This window comes from Osmerus eperlanus, chromosome 28, assembly GCF_963692335.1.
Source record: "Osmerus eperlanus chromosome 28, fOsmEpe2.1, whole genome shotgun sequence".
Lineage (NCBI taxonomy): Eukaryota > Metazoa > Chordata > Actinopteri > Osmeriformes > Osmeridae > Osmerus > Osmerus eperlanus.
In genome coordinates, this window is record NC_085045.1 from 4,005,433 (window position 1) to 4,023,308 (window position 17,876).

The window sequence follows — 17,876 nt, forward strand, 5'->3', positions numbered from 1 at the left end:
TTCATGCACTTGTTGTAAGTTGTTACCTAAATTGTACGGGAGGGGTATTTCAGAGACATTATTTTTATAAATAGCCTAAATGTAGAATATCCACATCCTTATCCTTCTTCCTCGGGTATATCATCTGTTTTGAATCCATGTTCAAGTGCACAGCATAAAACGGGTTAAGAGTCACGTGGTAACAAGTGGTATTATCACTCCAGGCTATAAAGAAAGTCTATGTGAAGAAAAAGAGAACAAAGAAATCGGAACCTATAAGAGACCCTTTAGACGCCGTGCTTCCCGTCATTCCTCGGCTCCAGCAAGGGCAGGAGCCTTCAGACGGCGGGACTTTCTCATCCAAGCTGTCCACGGATCCACATGATGATGATGATGCGGACCTGTCTCCTCGTGTGCTGCGCTTTTGCACTGCAATGCATACGAAGCATGCATTGTTTGCCAATGCGTGGAACAAGCAGGTATAAAGCTGCACCGGTAAGTGAAGAAAATATAATCTTTCAGTTTATTGAACATGTGTAGTTCAACTATAATGGTATTTAATCTCAATTTATCTCAGGGAAGAAACACTTGAGTTTACATGTTGCTTTATAGATCAACTAAAAAAGCTCAGGTTGACTAAATCTGAACTTCTCAAACTGATTGTAAAGGTCAGTTCACCTGTGCAGAACGTTATTTCTTTACGTCGGAGGGCTACCACATCTCTATTTGTGGAGTGTTTTGATGCTTTCTGAACTTGATGCTTTCTGAATATGGCACTACAAACATTTCCTCGCAGTAACTAAGACTCACGCCCAAAGATCTAAAGTGATTAGTTCCTTTTTCTTCCGGCATTCATACATCATTACTTATTGTGTTTATTTTAGGTCCGATGTGCAAATATCATGGCACGTTTTTGTCGTAAAACCTTGTTATGATGATCAATTTAAATAAAGCATCTATTTCTCGAAAATATCTATTCCATGATGGGTTAGACAAGTCTTGGTCACGACAATATAATGCATTGGATTTAAATGCGGAATGAGGCGTCTATGGTGGGATGCAAAGAGAAGCAGGTGGTCATACATTAGAGGTCAACGAGTTCTTGTGTCAGCACGACAGAACACCGTAATAACATGCAAATCTAAGGAATTTAAGGAGTTATACATGTTGTAATGTTTGTGCATGAAGCAAGGGGAGAAGCCTCTTCAAATGATTTGCACTGGTTTGCTTTAATACAATAAACTAGTAAGATATAAAATAATACCATACTGTACATCTACTGTACACACATATTTTTTCGAAAGCATCTATTCTGATGCATGAATTGCACATGGGATTACAACACATGATAATCAAATGTTATGTGTCTTGATGACTGAGCTGGAAATCAAATCTGTAGTTTTGTCAATTTGTTCTCATTGTTGACAAAAGAGTGAGTGATTATACAAGCACAGACAAGTTTCTCTGTCTGTGGCATCTGGGTCAGGATACACAAAGTGCCTGTTTGCTCTCTCAGGGAAAATGGAGGGAACGCGATGGCTCACTGTTTGGATTTCCCTTTGTGAATAAAATCCACGTCCCTTGATTCTCCTTCCTGTTTGGCCCTGCTGGTTCTGTCCTCTGGCAAAACCCACTGCTGCAAACCGTGAGAGCAAAGGTGACATCAGAGAGCGCTTTCGGTTCCCATAGCTTCCACCAGCTGAACAATCTGGCCCACAGCTGCAGATCCGTGGATTCATACACATTGGAAGATGCTTGTTTTAACAGTTATGTATTCAGACTATAAAGCCCTGTTCACTTAGAGGAAGAGCTCAGAGGACAGCTAAACTGTGATCAGGTTATACACAGTGACAGTGGTGTCAGCCATTCAGATTCTGAATTCCACAGACAAACAATCTGGAAGGCTACGGTCTTAGAGGAAGAGGCAGCCTGCCAGGAAAGATAAGAGTTAAGTACATTTCAAGTGGATTTGGATAATTTCCCATTGCTTAGTGTTGCTGATGGATGTTTTGGATTAAGACGATAAGGAGACGAGATTGCAAGGTATTTACTGATATCATCTAACCAACAAACCATCAGTGGAATCCTCCTCCAGTGAAACAGTTTAGAGACTGGAATATACAGTACACCCTTCAAATTAAGATGTTATCTGGAATCTCCAGTGTCCACACAAATCATGTATAGCCAATTTCCCCTGCATCATAATAGTTTCGAGCTCCACACTCAGTGCTTGGAGCGTTGCATGGTTTCCTGAATCTGTAATTTAGTTCCCACATGCAGCGTGTGGGTTGTGGTAGGACTTTGTCAGTGCAGGTTTTAGCTAGACTGCTGGATAGTGTCCTGAGAAGGAGCCCATCTCTTATATTATGTCTGGGGGTTTGTTAGAGATAGATATACAGTTCCAAAGCATCTTGTACAGACATGTTACCTCTGCTGTTTGAATACCACTCTGTCAGATCCTCTAGGTAAAATCTCATAGATCTTGTCATCACTGTAACCAGAAGCTATATGTGTCTATACATGTAATGAACCCCCCCTCTCCTCTTTCAAACACCCTCGCACAATGATAAATCTTCTCAAATGGCTCAAAGGCTCGCCCTCCGGGTTTGTGTTTCATCAATAGTTTATGTTCATGCAAAGTCAGCAGAAACGTATGGGCCTCTCAGGGCTTTCTGGAACATTCTGCTACATTCTCAGGATATCCTCTGTCTGCTTTGAAATTAAGTGAGAAGCTGACTGCAATACAGAAAGGGGACCAGTGCTATCGCGGTAACTTATCTCCATTGATACTCCTATCTAGAATGGTATTGCCAAAGTATTTGTAGTTTAGCCCCTTTGGCAATGCCAGTGATCACATCACAACCTATACTTGAGGTGTAGCTGTGTTTTCACTTACCACAGGATGTTGGTTATTGTCAACAACCTGCAGAACTATATTCTTTTGAACTATAGTCTTTTGGAAAAAAAACTCCTGCTGCAGAATACCAGTCATGTTTTGTAGGGGTGTCAGATGGCTGAGCGGTTAGGGAATCGGGCTGTTACTCAGAAGGTTGCCGGTTTGATTACCGGCCGTGCAAAATGACGTTGTGTCCTTGGGCAAGGCACGTCACCCTACCTGCCTCGGGGGGAATGTCCCGGTATTTACTGTAAGATAAGAGCGTCTGGTAAATGACTAAATGTAAATGTAGACCAAAAGCCAACACAGGCCCCTTTTCTTTTGTAGTTTGGTACATGCAACATTTCAGAATTTGATTAGTAACCTCCTCATGTTACAGACTGCAATGCAAGAGCAGGTTCAGGGTTTTTGGGATAGTATTCCTCCCATGATTAGGGGCACATAACTCCCGTTAAGGCCCTCTCGCACTGAGACCTCTGCTGCACATTCCATGAATCCTGCTGGGCATTGTTCCCGTTATCCTACAACACCATACCAGTTCAGCTTCACAGAACAGGACGGAGGGAGACTGGCTCATCTCAACAGTATTTCCCCTTAAGACTATGACTTACAATGAGGATTTATTTCAGGCAAGCGGTTTAATAAGAAGAACATGCTTGGTTGTTGTGAATGTAATGTGCTTCGTGTTTTGGTCTTTCATGCATGTGGTAGCCGTGTAATTGGAAATGTAAAGTACCGTTGGTCATTTATGAGAGTGAAAAAAAAAAGGCTTCAAGGATTATAAAGCCACAAAAGTGAGTAAAGGACCTTGAAGTATACCACCTCAAGCAGGCGCGGAGGAAAAGCGCCGTCAACAGTGTGGCTCTGTAATTTGCTCTTGAGATAATGAGGAGGGCCATTTCCTCTGAGTTCTGCAGGGCGATATTTACTGTAATAGTTCCTATCTGTAATGATACTGGCTGTGCAGCAGGTTTCGTGCCCACTTCAAGTCTGGTATATACTAGGAGACGTGAAGCCAGTTGAAGGAAAAGCAAAGCTGGAATTAGGCATGTTGTCCTAAATTCCACCGTTTTATTTACCCTATATATATCCAAGGCTCCCATTAGGACCCATGTCTGGTTTTCAACAGGGGCCTCAAATCTCACCCGAATAGAGAAACCTGATAACAAGCTTGCTGATGACTACTTTTTTTTTTAATGAACATTTAATGGTGCTCAGAAAACATCTTCTTTTAAAGGGTTGGCACCAGTCTTCTGATCTGCATGACTTTAAAAAGAGAGGAAGAGGGCCCCATGTCCAGGAGTTGCTCAAAGATGCATCTGTCGTCAACGGAAACCCTGACACCGCCCATCCACCAACCGACACCTCCCGGGTCTTGAACCGTCCACGGTGTGGTGTCCCAGACTTCCCCACCCAGAAGGAGTTTCTTCCCAGCCGGCGACACCGACAGAAGCGCTTTGTCTTGTACGGGGGCCGCTTGGAAAGGAATGACCTGACCTACAAGTAAGGAGATGATTATCTGACCTACTGTATGAGCACATGCTGTAATGACTGTAATTATTTGTGAATCTGGACTTTCTCAAAACTTGATTTAGGTGAAAGACCATCAATTCTTCTGACATGTTTTAAGCATATTTGAAACAGATGGGAGTGGTACATGATGTCCTTGAGAATACTCTCCATTTATCACGAGGATTACCATATCGCCCCTTTTGGCTATAGCTCTCATTCAGAAGCCTATGGTTTGTGTTACAAGGGAGGGGGAGGTGCCCTGTCATCAAAGTTTGGGTCTGGAAACAAACGTAAACAAGTTGTGTCTCTAAAACGTAGCAAGCTGCAACGTTATTGGTTTGGCCTCTTCGGGAGACACTCAGCAGGAGTGTCTGGTGCCTCTCAGTCTGCGTTCCTCTCACCGTGTCGACATTGAGAAAAACTTTCTAGTGGATGTCCAAGAATTATTAAGCTATCAATCAGTGTCGATGTGACCCGGCATAATGTTAGGGAAGCAGTCTTCATCATGACAGGGTCACTGCAGGGCACTCATACAGTCCTGTGGAAGGCAAGCTTATGGTTTTTGTCTTTATCTTTAGGAAAGGCTAATCCACTGTTGACAATAAAGAGATTCATCACTCCATGGAGTTATTTCAGCGTTTGATATGGACTAGAAGTTATGAAGAAATTATTAACTTGCTATAAATCTCGGTTTCCTTTTATGAACTGGTGCCATGTTTATGATACGAGGATACTGTGTTTTACTTTTATAACACGCTGGGTGGTTTTACAAGACAGACACTGAGTGAAAGAGAAGGAGGACCATGATACGCTATTACCTTACAGAGCCTGAGGGTCTAGGTACAGCAAGCCTTTCTGTAGATTTGAAGGTTTGATATCAAACGAGTGGAACGAACGAAGCCGGTGGTCTCTGATGTGTCTGAGCAGACTCAGGGCATGTCTGTGTGTTTGCACGTGTGTGGTTTACAATCTGATGTCTGCATGTGTTATATGATGAATATCTCCTCCAGGATCGTACGCTACCCCTGGCAGATGAGCGAGGACAAGGTGCGTCGAGTCTTGCAGGAAGCCTTGAGAGTGTGGAGCGAAGTCACTCCTCTCACCTTCACGGAAGTCCCGAGCGGAAAGACTGATATCGTCATCGACTTCACCAGGTACGGGCACCGCATGCTGAATGTGTTCACTTTGAACAAGTGTTGAAGACTTAAAGACTCAATGTGAAGACCTAGCCGATATAAACCTCCAGGTACTGGCACGGAGATAACCTGCCTTTTGACGGCCCCGGAGGCATTCTCGCCCATGCATTCTTCCCTAAGACACACAGAGAGGGAGAAATCCATTTTGACTATGATGAGTCATGGACACTGGGCAATAACATGGGTGAGTGTTTTTTTGTGGTCACATACATTTGTATTGAAGTTACAGACACGGTTGAGAGACACTGTGAGGGAAATGGTCTGGTGTGATCATTTGTATTGAAGTTACAGTCACGGTTGGGAGACACTGTGAGGGAAATGACTGTGTGAGTGCCCTGCAGTGACCCTGTCATGATGAAGACTGCTTCCCTAACATTATGCCGGGTCACATCGACACTGAATGATAGCTTTGTAATTCTTGGACATCCACTAGAAAGTTCCTCTCAATGCCGCCTCGGTGAGAGTAACGCGAGGGTTTACATTGGTTGAGGGGCAGTTCTATGGGCGTATGTGAAGCCCTCTGTGACATTGCTTGCGTGTACATTTTGATTTAATTTGGTGTGGTTCGTTCGTTGATTGTAAACTCTCTGGAGGGCGACTTCTCTGATCCCACTGCAGGCACAGACCTCCTCCAGGTGGCGGCCCATGAGTTTGGACACGTCCTGGGCCTGCAGCACTCTCGAGAACCGGGCGCAGTGATGTCTGCCTTCTACAGTTTCTCCTATCCTCTGCAGCTCAGTGAGGATGACAAGCGAGGGATCCAATACCTGTATGGATCTCGTCCTCATGTCCCTCCCAAACCTGCACCCCCACCCCAAATCAGCACTGAGAACAATGAGATCATAAGCAGCACTGTGAGTGTCACTCTAGTCTAGATGTAAGGGTGCTGGTCCTTGTGCTGGGATAGACCGACACACACATTAGACACAACAAAGGCTATATATATATAATATAACTGACTAAGCCATGTACTGTATGTGCAGTTCCAGACTTAAGAGTTGAAACACTTTTTGTATGTCTGTGTCTAGCCTGACGCCTGCCAGACAGATTTTGATGCTGTGTCTATGATCCGTGGAGAGCTGTTCTTTTTCAAGTCACGCTATGTGTGGCGCATTCGGGAGGGGCGTCTGGAGCGGGGTTACCCGGCACTGGCGTCACGACACTGGAGGGGGATTCCAGAGAGCATTGATGCTGCCTTTGAAGACCAATCAGGGAATATATGGTTCTTCCAAGGTGGGTGAGACATTGGCATGCTGCACAGCGGTTTGTGATTTCTTAGAAATAAAACACTGGTTTGTAATTTAAATAGTACAATAAGACCCAACAAGCCCTAACTTGAATATACAGATAGACACACAAAAGGATAGACAGATATAGAGAAAACAGTTGAATCAGACTTTAGGAATGGCCCTTTTGTCTTGCCTCGAACACTATATCTACTAAGGTTACCTAGATTAACTCTCAAGTGAAAACAAATAGCGTCAAGTCGCTTGATAAACGGGAGCTCACAGATCTATCAAGTATTTCACAAGCGGAGCGTAAATCCTTAAAAGCCCACAGCAGATCCATCTGCTGGATGATCCTCTCTGTTCTTGTGGCGGCAGGTGAGAACTACTGGGTGTTTGATGGAGAAACGCAAATCTCCGGGCCGGAGTCCGTCCAGAGACTGGGCCTCTCGGTGCCTCACGTCCAGGCAGCGCTGCGCTGGGGACAGGACAGCAGCTACAACACCTACTTCTTCAGGTCTGGGAGCTACTGGAGATTCAGTCCCCTGGAGAAACGCGTGGACTCCATCTACCCCCGCAGTATGCAGGAATGGGATGGCATCCCCAGTGACGTGGATGCAGCTTTCCAGGACAAATACGGTGAGCGATAGAAGAGAGGTTGTGTCTCTTGTTGGTTAGTTGTAACTGATTTAACTTCTTGTACTCACTTTGAATTATATTATTGTTGCTTGCTTTCCTACAGGTACACTCTTGCACTTTTGAGGTTCATGTTGTTTAATTGTAACTTGTTGAACTACATGCTCTTGTGTTTCTTCCCATTGGCACTTATTTGCTTTTCACAATGTATGCTTCATGTTTTGGTTACCCACAATGTTTTGGGGCTATCTCGTTGTTTATGATCATTGACCTATGCACTTTTTGTAAAGCTCTCTCTTGGAAGTCGCTTTGGATAAAAGCGTCTGCTAGATGAATAAATGTAAATGTAATGTAGTAGGCTCACAAACACGTCATGTATGGGATTTTTTTGACACTATAACTTGTCACTGCCTCAACTTGAAGTAAGGTGACTGTGGGTTAACTCACTCAGTACTTTATACTTTATGTACCATAAGTGTGGTATTGTACACTACTTACTGTAAGTCGCTCTGGATAAGAGCGTCTGCTAAATGACAGCAAAGTGAGACTTTGCTGTCCTTTGATCATAGTGATTGTTCTGTTGAACTGAAGGATGTGTTCTATTTACAGGTTACGCCCACTTTATAAGAGGAAGGCAATACTGGAAATGTGATCCTGTACAGATGAACTCACTGGAGGGATACCCTCGTTATGTTGGCATGGACTTTTTTGGTTGTAGAAATTCATGAATATTATGAATAATATATATTTTTTGCTACAGTGGTGAGCCATAATGTCCAACCTTGATCTTTAAATTGAAAATTTTAAAGACTGGAAGTGCCTTGAACCGCTTTTGGAATACCACCAGTACATCTGCAAGGGACCCTGTAAAAATCGAAATCTGTTTGATTTTACAAGACCAGAGGATTTCTTATCTTCATCAAAATGTGGATGAACAGAATATTTGCTAAGTGAGATTTTTAGGTTTGGGTTCCAGTTCTGTAGGGATCTCAACCAAGAGTTTGATCCATCTAAGATGCCGTATGTATTTGATTTACTGGTTTATTCATCATTTTCACATTTGACTAGTTCTTCTTCTCAGGACAAACAAATCAAAATTTTCCTCAGAGTTGAGACTTCATGTGCAGCTAAACTCATATTTATTTTGGCACATTGTTGTGCTGTTAAGTTGGGGGCAAAACCCCAGTGGGAAAACTTTGAAAATGAATCCTTCTGACATGCATTACTTGAGTAACCATGCATCTGTTTTGTTTAGGTTTTTGAAAACTCAGATTCTTGTTGTCATGGGTCATGTCAGTGATTGGGGGCAACAGACAAGCTCTGTTGGTGGTCAAGATCTCAGAAGAGAGTGCCTGCCATCTACAGTTCAGTACCAGTAGAGGGCAGAAGATTGTGACCTATAAACTAGGTACAGAAAAGCTCAAGACCATTTTCCAGAAGGGAAGGACTTTCATTTTTAAGGCAAACCTACCATATTTGCTGTCATTATGAAGTATTTACATATCACAGTGGTGCTATATCCTCACAGGATACCAATGAGGGATGGACGGATATCAATGTTTTATATTAGACAGCCATGAGGACAGTCACTCCAGGGTCAGTCATTCGTTCAGTCAGTCAGTGCTGGACACTGACATCTACAGTGCCTTATTTTACAGATAACAACATATTCTTTTTATTTTGTTGCAATCTCTCTTTCAGAAATGTTGGTGTAACTAAGGAAAAGTATTTTCACATATTTTGTAATCAAACGTTATATATCTTTTCTTTATGTTATGTACTTTTAAGTTTTGTTTTCCATCGCGCATTTACTATGTAAATGTAAATGTATGAATTCTGTACTATGTTTTGGTACAAATAAATTCTAACTTGAGTTATTTTTTGTCTGTGTGGCTGATCAATTGATACTTTCTGATGAGCCAATTTAAATACAGGGGCGTGTCAATTGAGAAAGGGTGGCCATTGATATTACTTCGACATCACCGCAGGCGTTGCCGAACCGATGCCGAACCGACAGTCAACACAAATGTATCTCAGTCAGACATCATACGCACGAACTAGTTCTCATCTGCGACCATGGCCCGCAGCTTCACTCAAGAATATTTCCAGATTCCTGCCGTTACCAGAGTTTATACTACAGCTTGTGTCCTGACTACAGCTGCCGTGGTAAGAGAACGAGATGCATGCGAGAGCTGTTAACACTGAATTTAAACGCCACTCCGTCGATCAAGTAAAGTACGCATCCGACGAGTAATTCAAAGCCAATATTTAGCCGCTGCTGTGTTAGTAGTCGAAAGATATAGCCACAAATGTCACAAAATGTACCACAAATATTAAACTAGTTACATTCATTAAAACGGACACACAAGACATTGGTGCACGATAAGTCACTCACAGGTAGGCAATTAGTGAGGTGCAATTAAGGCTTTATTTGAGTTTAGGAATTATTCCATTCACTGTTTTGTATGTTTGTTTTTGGTTACAGCAACTTGAGGTCATCACCCCCTTTCAGCTTTATTTTAACCCGGACCTTATTATTAGAAGATACCAGGTGAGAGCGAGCATGTCAGAGCATCAGTACCTCCTGCTAAATAATCACGTCTAGGCTATATGTGAGTGACACATTGTTATTTCTGTTTTACAGATTTGGCGTTTAATCACAAATTTTCTTTTTTTTGGCTCACTTGGTTTCAGTTTTTTGTTTAACATCATCTTTCTGTATCTTTGATTACTGAAATGTGTGAAGCAAATTTATTTCTCAGTAGCTGCACCTACTGACTCCAGAGTCATGCTGTACTTATTCCCATTTATAATTTTCCCAAAAGTCCCTAGTCCCTGGTTCTCACATGAGGTAGATTGTGTATCCCAACCTTGACATACAGTATAGTTATCGTTACTGCCGCATGCTGGAGGAGGGATCTTTTCGTGGGCGCACTGCAGATTTTGTATTTATGTTCCTATTTGGAGGTGTCCTCATGACTGTATCCTTATATTACAGTTCTCACAGACTAACCATGGTCTTCAGCGGGTATATCCCCACAGCTGGCTGTGCATTCCTGGTTAATAATATTGTGTAAAATTGTTTTGCAGTTTAACGACTTAAATAATATTGTGCAATGGTCTTGGTGGAATTTTATGAGTTTGTTATTGTGAAGAATAGCTATTTTACCATTGTTTTTCTCTGTAAGGATAGGGAATTCTAACTTTATAAGTAATGTAATATAAGGTTGGCATTTTGATTGTGTTTCAACATGCCCCTATTTACCATTTGTATTCTCAACTACATCTGTCAGGTAGGAATTACTGTGTAGATCCTAGGTTCATCAACAGGTGGTAACTGGAACGAACTGTAGTTGTATAACTTTTGTCATGTGACGTTCTTTAACTTGGAGGCCTTCAGTTGTTTGGCCTCTTTGCCAACCTCTTCTTCCTGGGCCAAGCCTTCACCATCATGCTAGTGTATGTGTGGAGTAGGAGGAACCCTCACATACGCATGAACGTCTTTGGCCTTCTTAACTTCCAGGCACCCTTCCTCCCCTGGGTGCTCATGGGATTCTCACTGCTTCTTGGAAACTCTGTTGTGGTCGACCTTCTAGGTAGGTCAAAGGTCATCTGTGTATATAAAAGCTATTCCAGGTCCCTTTTGACCAAGCAGGCAATAAAACAGGTGTGTTGTGTCCTTACCTACCTAGTAGTTTCAGACATGAATTAAATTAAATAATGAATAATACAATTACCAAAAATCTAATAAAATCACCAGCTAGACATTATTTGGAAGTAGATCAATCTAGTTTCATTGTTGTAGATTTAGATGTTAAAGCCCAGGTCTGTCATTACCACATACTTTAACTCTTCCTCCTCGTCAGGAATCGGAGTTGGACACATGTACTACTTCCTAGAGGATGTGTTTCCGAAGCAGCCCGGAGGCAGGAAGCTTCTAAGGACGCCTGAACTCCTGTGAGTATCAGATTGATTTGCTGCAGCAACTTGCCTCGTTTTATTAGCTATCCTAGCTTCGGGGGGAAAATGGTGCTGCAGAGAGCGTTCTTCCTTCTGACACTTCAGGTGATGGGCACATTTCTTTCAGTAGGACCTGGCTCGATAACCCTGACGAGGACCGTGGGTACTCTCCTCTACCAGAGGAGCAGGACAGAGAATTGTGGCAAGACCAAGGTGGTGAGGAAGAGCCCAATGAGTAGCAGCATGAGTACAGCCTTCCTAAACACTATGCCCAGGGATATTCTCCATGTCCTCTCATAGTAGCAAAGAGTGTCGGGATAGTCAGATTACATTCTCATGAAGAATGCTGATTAACAGAGGAGGCGGTGACTACTGTAGTTTGCTTACAGTAAGCACCTACAAGGAAATGTAACTTCAGATTGCAGACTTGACCAACAACTATATATAATACTGTTGTATTTCTAAACACATGCCTTGTGTCTCATTAAAATTGAGGTGTTAAGGCAGATACAATCGAATTTCTCAGTGTCCAATAGCAACAAAAACATTACCAAGATGCAGTAATATCATTTCATATTGGTTCTTGGAAAATAGAACAAAACTAAATAATTGTTTTTCAGTGGATTTAGCTTCTCGCCATTCCCAGTGAGGTCAATATACAAGGCCCCTCTGGTTATGCTGAACTCATTCGTAAATCTGCCGACTATTTGGAATTCTATTACCTAGAGAACCTGCATGGTCTGCACTTTTCAACTACTGCCTTTGTGGTGTAACACACTTGGGCCAAAATAGAAACTGTTTAGCACAACAACACAAAACTGGGTCACATTGAATGTTGTAAGCATGACCCAAGCATCTAATACTCTACAGGTAACATGGAGATAAAAAATATTTGTTGGTTTTAAATAATTAAAACAATCAGTTAAATAATAATTACAATTGGAAGGTAATCAAAATCATTTACTCATTTATTTTAATTATTCAAATGTACAAAAAGACAACAAATACAACATATATTCTCTGAGATTTCTTGTGTCTTCGCCTTTTGTTTATAGGCAAAAGAGTCTGTGGTCAGAAGGGGAAGCGTGTCCCCACACTGAGGAAGGGACAACATGGTAGGGAGGTGCTCATAGCAAGGCTCTGCTAAAAACAAACAAACAAAACACAAAATAGGGGCGTGGCGGGGGGGGGAACAAATGACTGCTCTGCTCTGGTCAACTTGCTGAAGGAATGTCTGTTAGCTTTGCAAATCCCAACCGCTTCAAACTTCGTCAGATGGCCTTCGTTTGTATTGGAGGTCATAACTGATGGCATCTACTACCATGCTGGGGCTGTATTTGCCAGTCGTCTCATTCGCCTGGAAAACCAATGAACACGGAGAGACAACATCAGAAGCAGTGATAACACAAGTTTTAATACACAACATCAGAAGCTGTGATGACACAAGTTTTAATTTCAAAAAAGCAGAGAAACACTAACCGAGTGTTCCTGTCCTGGTCTCGGATCTTCTTCTCCATTTCTGCATCTGTCAGTGTCTCCAGCAGTGGGCACCACTGGTCAGCGTCGCCTGTGTTCCTGATGGCAATCTCGACCGTGGGCAGAGGGTTTTCACTGCAACACAAGCAGCAGGGAACGATGAGGTCCAGCAAGATCAAGGAACAGTTGCGGAATGTGGTGAGACATTCAAACTATTGGATCTGTGTTGCAACTAGCAGGGGATAAAGGATGTTTAGAAATACTCCAGATGTTGAATAGAAGCGCGCATCCAACTTTGCCAGAGGTTACCATTACTGACCAAAGAGGATATCTTTCACCTAATTCTTGCAATACTGTCGGCACAACTTTTTTTTGCATTTCACCCTGTGGCCTAGGAGAACATCCAAAACTAAACTCTTCATATCTCAGGGCTGACATGAGATATGATGAGAGATGCAAACTTGAAACTTTGTGTCCAGCATTAGTTTGTCCTACCTGAAGGCGTATGTCCTCTGGTGCCAGCTAAGTTGACCTCGGATACTGTAGGCAATGGTGGTGACGAACTCTCCTCCCAGGCCCAGCTCAGAGCACAGTTTTAGTGCGAACTTTTCCGGCGAGTTCTCCCTCTCTGACATGTCCCATTCAAACTGGTCCACCAGCGAGATGTTTCCCACATGAATGTTCAGCTGAGAAGTAAATATGGCAATGAGAAATGAAGATTTGACGGTGAAACTTGACAACAAATACTGCTAGATGACCCCACCTACATCTGGTCGGTGGTCCCACTGGGGGATGAGGTGAAGGTCATACCTTAATGATGACCCTCTGGTCGGTCTGCTCTTCCAGGATGCTGTCGGTGGGGTAGGACTCGATCTGTTGACGAATTGCGGAGGCGATGGCAGGGACGAATGCAAGAGGATTGAGGTCCAGGTCGTCACACAAGATCTCAGCAAACATCTCTGGGGTCATGAGCTTTTCTGCAACGTTCAAGGAACATGCTGTACATAAGCACATTAAGTGCCATAGAGTGTACATGGAAATACTTCAATCACATGGTGAACTACGCTGGTTGTAAAGCAGCCCCACCATTCATGTTCCATGTGAATGCATCACGAAGCTTCTGCCCCTCTATCTCCATGTCCAGGCGAATCGGAACCAGAACCTCAGATTGTGTGGCATTCTCATGGATCACAGCTGGATCGTGGTCATCAAAGCTGAAAGAACCGAAACATTATTCCCTTTTGTCTTTACTTCTCAAACGATGACTTTTGTCATAATCGCGTACCAAAGTATGAACTTGGGCTAGATCGTTTGATTGGCTGTTGCTCACCAGAGAGGGAAGGTCCTCTTCTTGTCACGACCTAAGCGACTGCGGTTAATAGTCGTGGAACAGGGAACAGCGTCCAGGTGGTGGGAGCTGTTGGGTAATGTGGGGACCCACTGACTGTTCCTCTTTCCCTTCTGTTCCCTGTTGACCAAATGATTTAATGTTATGTCAGTTGTTACTGAAATCAAGACATCCCCCACTTGTGACGAGTGCTGAGAAACATTCAAGTTGTGTAGGACGGGTTACCTCAGGTAAGCTGGTGGTTCTGTACTGATTGAAACAGCTTTGTACTTCTCATCGTTTCCTTCAAAGATCTCCTCTACCTCTGACGCCTTCAGTAGGGTCACGCTAGTGGCTAGGGTTGTATAACCATGATCTGAATAAGAGTAAAGCAGAGTAATAAAAAACCTGAATGCTTTGTGTACGTAGGTACTTCCTCAATAAAAATGTCATAATTCCGAGGTCTAACGGCCTTACTAAAAAAGAAGTCAACTAACCGTGAGAAGATTCCACAATTTTCTTCCTTTCCTCCACTGAAGCCAATTTTCGCCATAATGAGGGGTATCTCTTATAGAGTGAACCTCTGAACATACGCAAGTAGTTTCCAACCTAAAATTTGAAACCGATAAAAACGAATAAGCGTGAGATATAATAAACCAACCATGACCTATAACAATTAACTTTGTATTTGGTATTTGTGTCCTTTAGGCAAATTAGCTGGATAACATTAGCCTCTAGCTTAGCAAGCTAACTAAAACGTTAGCTTGCTTTCGGTGTTATAGATGATCCTAAAAATGAAGATTTTTGGTACTATAGTTATTTCCCGTATCCGATGAACGTACTAACCTCCGATCCAATCATATAAAAATCTCCATCTTCTTCAAGTTGGAATTTGACAGGTTTTTGACCGAACGTCTTACTAAGCGCCATATTGAAAATGCAATAACAAAGCTTGACAGCTGAGCATGCGCATAGGCAAAATGACCTGGCGCTGCAAAATGACGTATGTATATGGACAGAAATATCAGAGCCTGTTTAAGGATATATTAGTTGTTATATTGTTCTATATTAGACATTCTCTGGAAATATGTACCAATGTAAATTCTTCAAAAACATTTTAAAGTGACAGGTTTATTTTTAAGTTTTCAAACTAAAATGATTAAACGAAGGGATGTTCAGCTTTATTAACCCTTTCCTGCCGACCCATTCAAATATAGGAACAATAATTTAACAGTCCAATCACCGATTTTATTTCTGAAAACTGACAGATACTCATTAAAACTTAGTGAGAATTACAAGTGTAGTTCTCACAGTAAACCACCAGATGGCAATGGTAAAGCGCAGCCCTATGGAACGAGTTTTTAAGGGGCACTGTTTCGACAGCGCCATTGTGCTGCGCTTCAATACCGCCATCTAGTGGTTTAAAGTGTGAATTACACGTGCAGTTCCCACAGTAAAACACCAGATAGCGATGGTAAAGCGCAGCCCTATGGAACGGGTTTTGAAGGGGCACTGTTTCGACAGCGCCATTGGGCTGCGCTTCAATACCGCCATCTAGTGGTTTAAAGTGTGAATTACAGGTGCAGTTCCTACAGTAAAACACCAGATGGCGATGGTAAAGCGCAGCCCTGAGAGAGATGCTCAACAATGGAAAAAAACAAACACATTGTGGTTCGAAACGTTCAAAATATCTTCAAGGTTCACGTACTAGTGTTGAAAACGTCTTTCTCACATTACTCTTGTCCTGACAGAGCAGTGAAGTGTTAGTCTTGCCGCTCTCTTCTGAGCAAGCTGAAGTTTACTAAGTTATTGCTTTGATGCACTAGACCAGATAACAGGACAGTAGTCCAGATTTGACAGAACTAGAGATTGTATGACTAGTCTAATTGTTGTGTTAGTTAGCAGATGAGCACTCCTAATGGCATAGATACCATTATTCATTCTCACCACTGTATTATTAATCTGAGTGGACCATGACAAGTGTTTCGTCAATAATGACACCCAACAGTTTGACTTCTTTAACCTGTTCCATAGTAGCACCCTTTAAAGAGAGGCTTAATTTCTAATCTGTCCTGAGAGCATATTTAGAACCTATTACCATGCATTTAGTTAAGACATTCAACTTCAGTTTATTTTCCATGATCCATTCAGAAACCAGCTTTAACTCAAGTTGAAGCACCTCACCAACATGTTCAATGCTCTCTAACGATACACATAGTCGTGTCATCCGCATAAATCCCCATTCTTGCATTTTTTTATACATATGGTATCAAATCAACCAATCAACCCAAAACCTTTCACGTGAATTGAACACTTCTTAATTAGGACCAGTAAGTCAGAGAGGGGTAGTTTTATAGTCACATGCTCACTATCCAGTGAGTACACATCGAGTTAGGTTTTTAAGGGTTGACGTAAGACAAAGGAACCCCTGGAACATTTTTGGTTGTGTAAGATATCATCTTTTTACTTATCATGATAAGTAAAAAGGGCCACAGGTTCACCAGGCAGATATGATGTCGATGACAGATGGACAGAAAGCACATCTAATTGGTCAAGGGGTTACTGGGCGTGAATATTAAATATATCGTCATCATTGTCAGACATCTTTTGAGATTTGAACCAGCGATGTGTGAACTCCAAGTACCCAGTGACTTGTCTTTGTTCATGCCCTTTAACCGCCACACCACGGAAGCCCTTCGCAGAGAAGTACATTCTCCGGGCGTTCTTGACATGCATTTCAATGCCAAGGGTGTGAACCGCACATGTATCTTCTTCCTCGCACTCTTTCTGTTCTGTAACAGCTCACAGCTCAAGCAGTGCTAACGCAACGTTGTACAAAACATAGAGGTAAAGTGAGTGAGTTCTCACCAAATTGTCTGATTTATTTGATGGGGTGGATGGATGGCAAATGATTTCCTTCATAGCTAAATGAGGAGATTTAGACCTGGGCATAGAAAGTGAATACAACATGAGTTATACCACAACAGCATATCATTTTGAATATCCCAAGTGTCTCTTACACGGTATACACATCAGCCTAGACAGCAACCAGTCACCTGGTTTGGGTGAGGCTCTTTTGGGTGTGCTGTGGAGGTATCCACAGCATCAGAGAACGTGATTCACTGGAGGTCAACTGGCTGATATTGGCTGTTCTAAGCTACAAACACACACACACACACACAAAAGCTCTTGTTAGGGTAACATGGGCAGGATGAACTGACTTGGCATCCACTTGCAAGTCAACGACTGAGTAAAACCAACCTTGACTTCCTTCCTTTGGTTGCTGTCATTCAGGTTAACCGAGTTGAGATCTGGAAAGTGTCCATCCACCCTGCACAGGTGACTAGACATTTAGATACAGGCATGAAGGACTATTTCAGATCAAATGAGCCTATAAAGAATAGCGGAGTGTGTGTCCCCCCTCCTCTCTAACCTCTTATTCTGCTTCCTCTGCAGGATCTGGGACTGGCGAGACAAGAGAGGACTGGCAGGAACATCTTCCTTGCTATCGGCCTCAGAGACCAGCTTGACCGTAGGACGTTTTCTGCGTTCATCCCATTCAGATACATTCACCACACTTAGGGTGGGAAACCCCTCCACGGAGGAAACTGAAAGATCGGAATTGTCAAACGGCTTCCATGTGGACTCAATGGTGCACGGGAATTGTG

General features: G+C 42.6%; 2 protein-coding genes across 2 annotated transcripts; one reads left to right on the forward strand and one right to left on the reverse strand.

Annotated features, from left to right (window-relative positions):
• Positions 1-143: 143 nt before the first annotated feature.
• On the forward strand, positions 144-12,431 carry mmp11a (matrix metallopeptidase 11a). The gene is made up of 15 exons (XM_062454074.1): positions 144-474; positions 4,113-4,378; positions 5,398-5,541; positions 5,634-5,830; positions 6,202-6,437; positions 6,612-6,816; positions 7,188-7,448; positions 8,055-8,161; positions 9,507-9,611; positions 9,931-9,996; positions 10,090-10,163; positions 10,333-10,426; positions 10,846-11,041; positions 11,312-11,402; positions 11,533-12,431. The coding sequence occupies exons 1-15, from the start codon at positions 361-363 to the stop codon at positions 11,642-11,644; spliced, it is 2,268 nt and encodes a 755-aa protein (XP_062310058.1). The 5' UTR covers positions 144-360; the 3' UTR covers positions 11,645-12,431.
• smarcb1a (SWI/SNF related, matrix associated, actin dependent regulator of chromatin, subfamily b, member 1a) lies at positions 12,356-15,166 on the reverse strand. Its single transcript, XM_062454386.1, has 9 exons — positions 15,055-15,166; positions 14,706-14,817; positions 14,455-14,584; positions 14,212-14,349; positions 13,968-14,095; positions 13,692-13,858; positions 13,377-13,567; positions 12,885-13,016; positions 12,356-12,762 (listed from the first exon to the last, which is right to left on the reverse strand). Exons 1-9 carry the CDS (start codon positions 15,136-15,138, stop codon positions 12,723-12,725), a joined length of 1,122 nt encoding a protein of 373 aa, XP_062310370.1. The 5' UTR covers positions 15,139-15,166; the 3' UTR covers positions 12,356-12,722.
• Positions 15,167-17,876: the final 2,710 nt, after the last annotated feature.